The sequence below is a fragment of the Macadamia integrifolia genome, chromosome 2 (genome assembly GCF_013358625.1).
Source record: "Macadamia integrifolia cultivar HAES 741 chromosome 2, SCU_Mint_v3, whole genome shotgun sequence".
NCBI lineage: Eukaryota > Viridiplantae > Streptophyta > Magnoliopsida > Proteales > Proteaceae > Macadamia > Macadamia integrifolia.
The window spans coordinates 14,260,979-14,262,808 of NC_056558.1; the positions used below are offsets into that span (position 1 = coordinate 14,260,979).

Consider the following 1,830-nt stretch of genomic DNA (forward strand, 5'->3'; position numbering starts at 1 on the left):
GGTGTTTGAGGTATATGCCTTCACTTATTACAGAATAAGTAAATAGGTAAGTGCATGATATTCTGAGGCATTCCCCCTGTTTGTGTTGGATTTTTTTTTTCTTTTGGCTAAAGACGGGTATCTAGGCCTTCGGCTTGACTAGTCCCGCTGGCCCATATTGACCCCACAACCTTATGGACCGGGTCATGCCTGGGTTGAATGAGAACCATTCAACTTTCACTAAAAGCAGTGAAGAGCACTAAACACCCCCGTGTGAGTGGCCCAAGGTGTGCCTAGTGGGAGTCGAACTTAGGAGTCCGAACCTGTTTGTGTTGGATGATGTGGCATAACTTCTCTTATATGTTGCAAGTAAAGTAACTAAACTCAGTACCTTGCTTGTATACATTCTTTGTGTTATGTTCTAATAACTCTCAAGTTTATTGTTTATTGTTGGAAAAAATGGCATCTAGCTCAACCACTATTCTTTGGAATGCACCTGAGTTAGAAAAATTCATTAGTCTGATGATTGATAATGTGAGGAATGATCAAAGGACCAAATCGACATTCACTAAAGTTGGTTGGAATAACATCAAATCTGGACTAGAAACTTTTCAACGTCCTTTTAGAAAGGAACAACTCCATAATAAGATGAACAAATTACGGGGTAACTATAATAGCTTCAAGCAACTATTGGAGACAACGGGATTTGGCTGGGACTCAAACACCAGGACTGCTACAGCAGAAGATTCTGTTTGGGATCTGGCTGTAAAGGTAACACATTCCTTTCAGCTATTATGAAATTAATCCCTTATTTTCACAATTCTATATATAATTCTTTGGCATTAAAAATACAGGAAAACCCAGTTTGGGCCAAATACAGAAAGAGTGGTCTTCCATGGTGGCCAGAGTTGCAAGAGATCTTCTCGAACTCATGTTCTCGGGGAGGTAGAGGAGTTAATCCACTTACAACTGTCATTCCAAGGTCCATCCACATTGATCCTGATAATGAGGCTGCGATACCTAAACAGGTATCCCCTCCCAATGTTGGTTTGGATGATATAGAACATATTGATGTTGATGAGGTCACTCCTACTGCACAGAAACGGAGGCTTGATAGAACACCTACAGATCGTAGGGAGAAGAGTTCCTTAAAGCAAATGAATACTTCAATGTGTGACTTTAGAGCGTATGCTGCCTGGAAAATGGAACCGATGTGCAGCACCACTTCGACTCCTGGTGCAGTTTCATATGCATCTGTTACTAAGCCTTTTATTGATCCTCTTCTGGATGGACCTTATAACATGAAAAATTGTCAGAACTTGTTGGACACCATAACAGATGTTACACCAGAGATTACACCAAAGATTTACGTGAATGCACAACAAAAAATTCACAGTGACACTGCTTGGAGATTATCATTTGTAGAAATGATTCCTGAAAGAAGGATGTGGATCCTGCAAGCGTTAAAATAGTACATTTGGGACTTATTTACAAACAATTGGTTTTTAAGTGTTTGTTAAGTGACATCTTTTTTTGTTGTTTGAGTTTGATTTAACTGTTCTAAGTAATAGTATATTATGATCTTGTTTTATGTTGAATGGTTTTATATATGATGGATGTTCCTTTTTTCAGACCTAAGTTTACAATTTGACAATTGGACTGTAGTAACTCATGATGACGTTTATTAGTTAAATTGCAGATTTAGGTAAATATATTTTAATTATTAAATTTAAGAAAATTTGAGATTGTAATATACTGTTCATGGTCTTGATTTAGGAATTAATGAAAGCTTGTGTCAATTACTACATAAGTAGTAAGGTTATTATAGTGTTATCTACAATTCTGTAATTA

At 37.2% G+C, this 1,830-nt stretch overlaps 1 protein-coding gene across 1 annotated transcript in view; it reads left to right on the forward strand.

Annotated features, from left to right (window-relative positions):
- The window catches only part of LOC122072286 (uncharacterized protein At2g29880-like), a 4,138-nt gene extending 2,568 nt beyond the window's left edge, over positions 1-1,570 (forward strand). The window contains exons 3-4 of the mRNA XM_042636870.1: positions 416-750; positions 834-1,570. Of these exons, the coding sequence (XP_042492804.1) occupies positions 439-750; positions 834-1,451 (930 nt within the window). The 5' untranslated portion in view covers positions 416-438 and the 3' untranslated portion in view covers positions 1,452-1,570. The remainder of the gene's footprint in view (positions 1-415; positions 751-833) is intronic.
- The last annotated feature ends 260 nt before the right edge of the window (positions 1,571-1,830 follow it).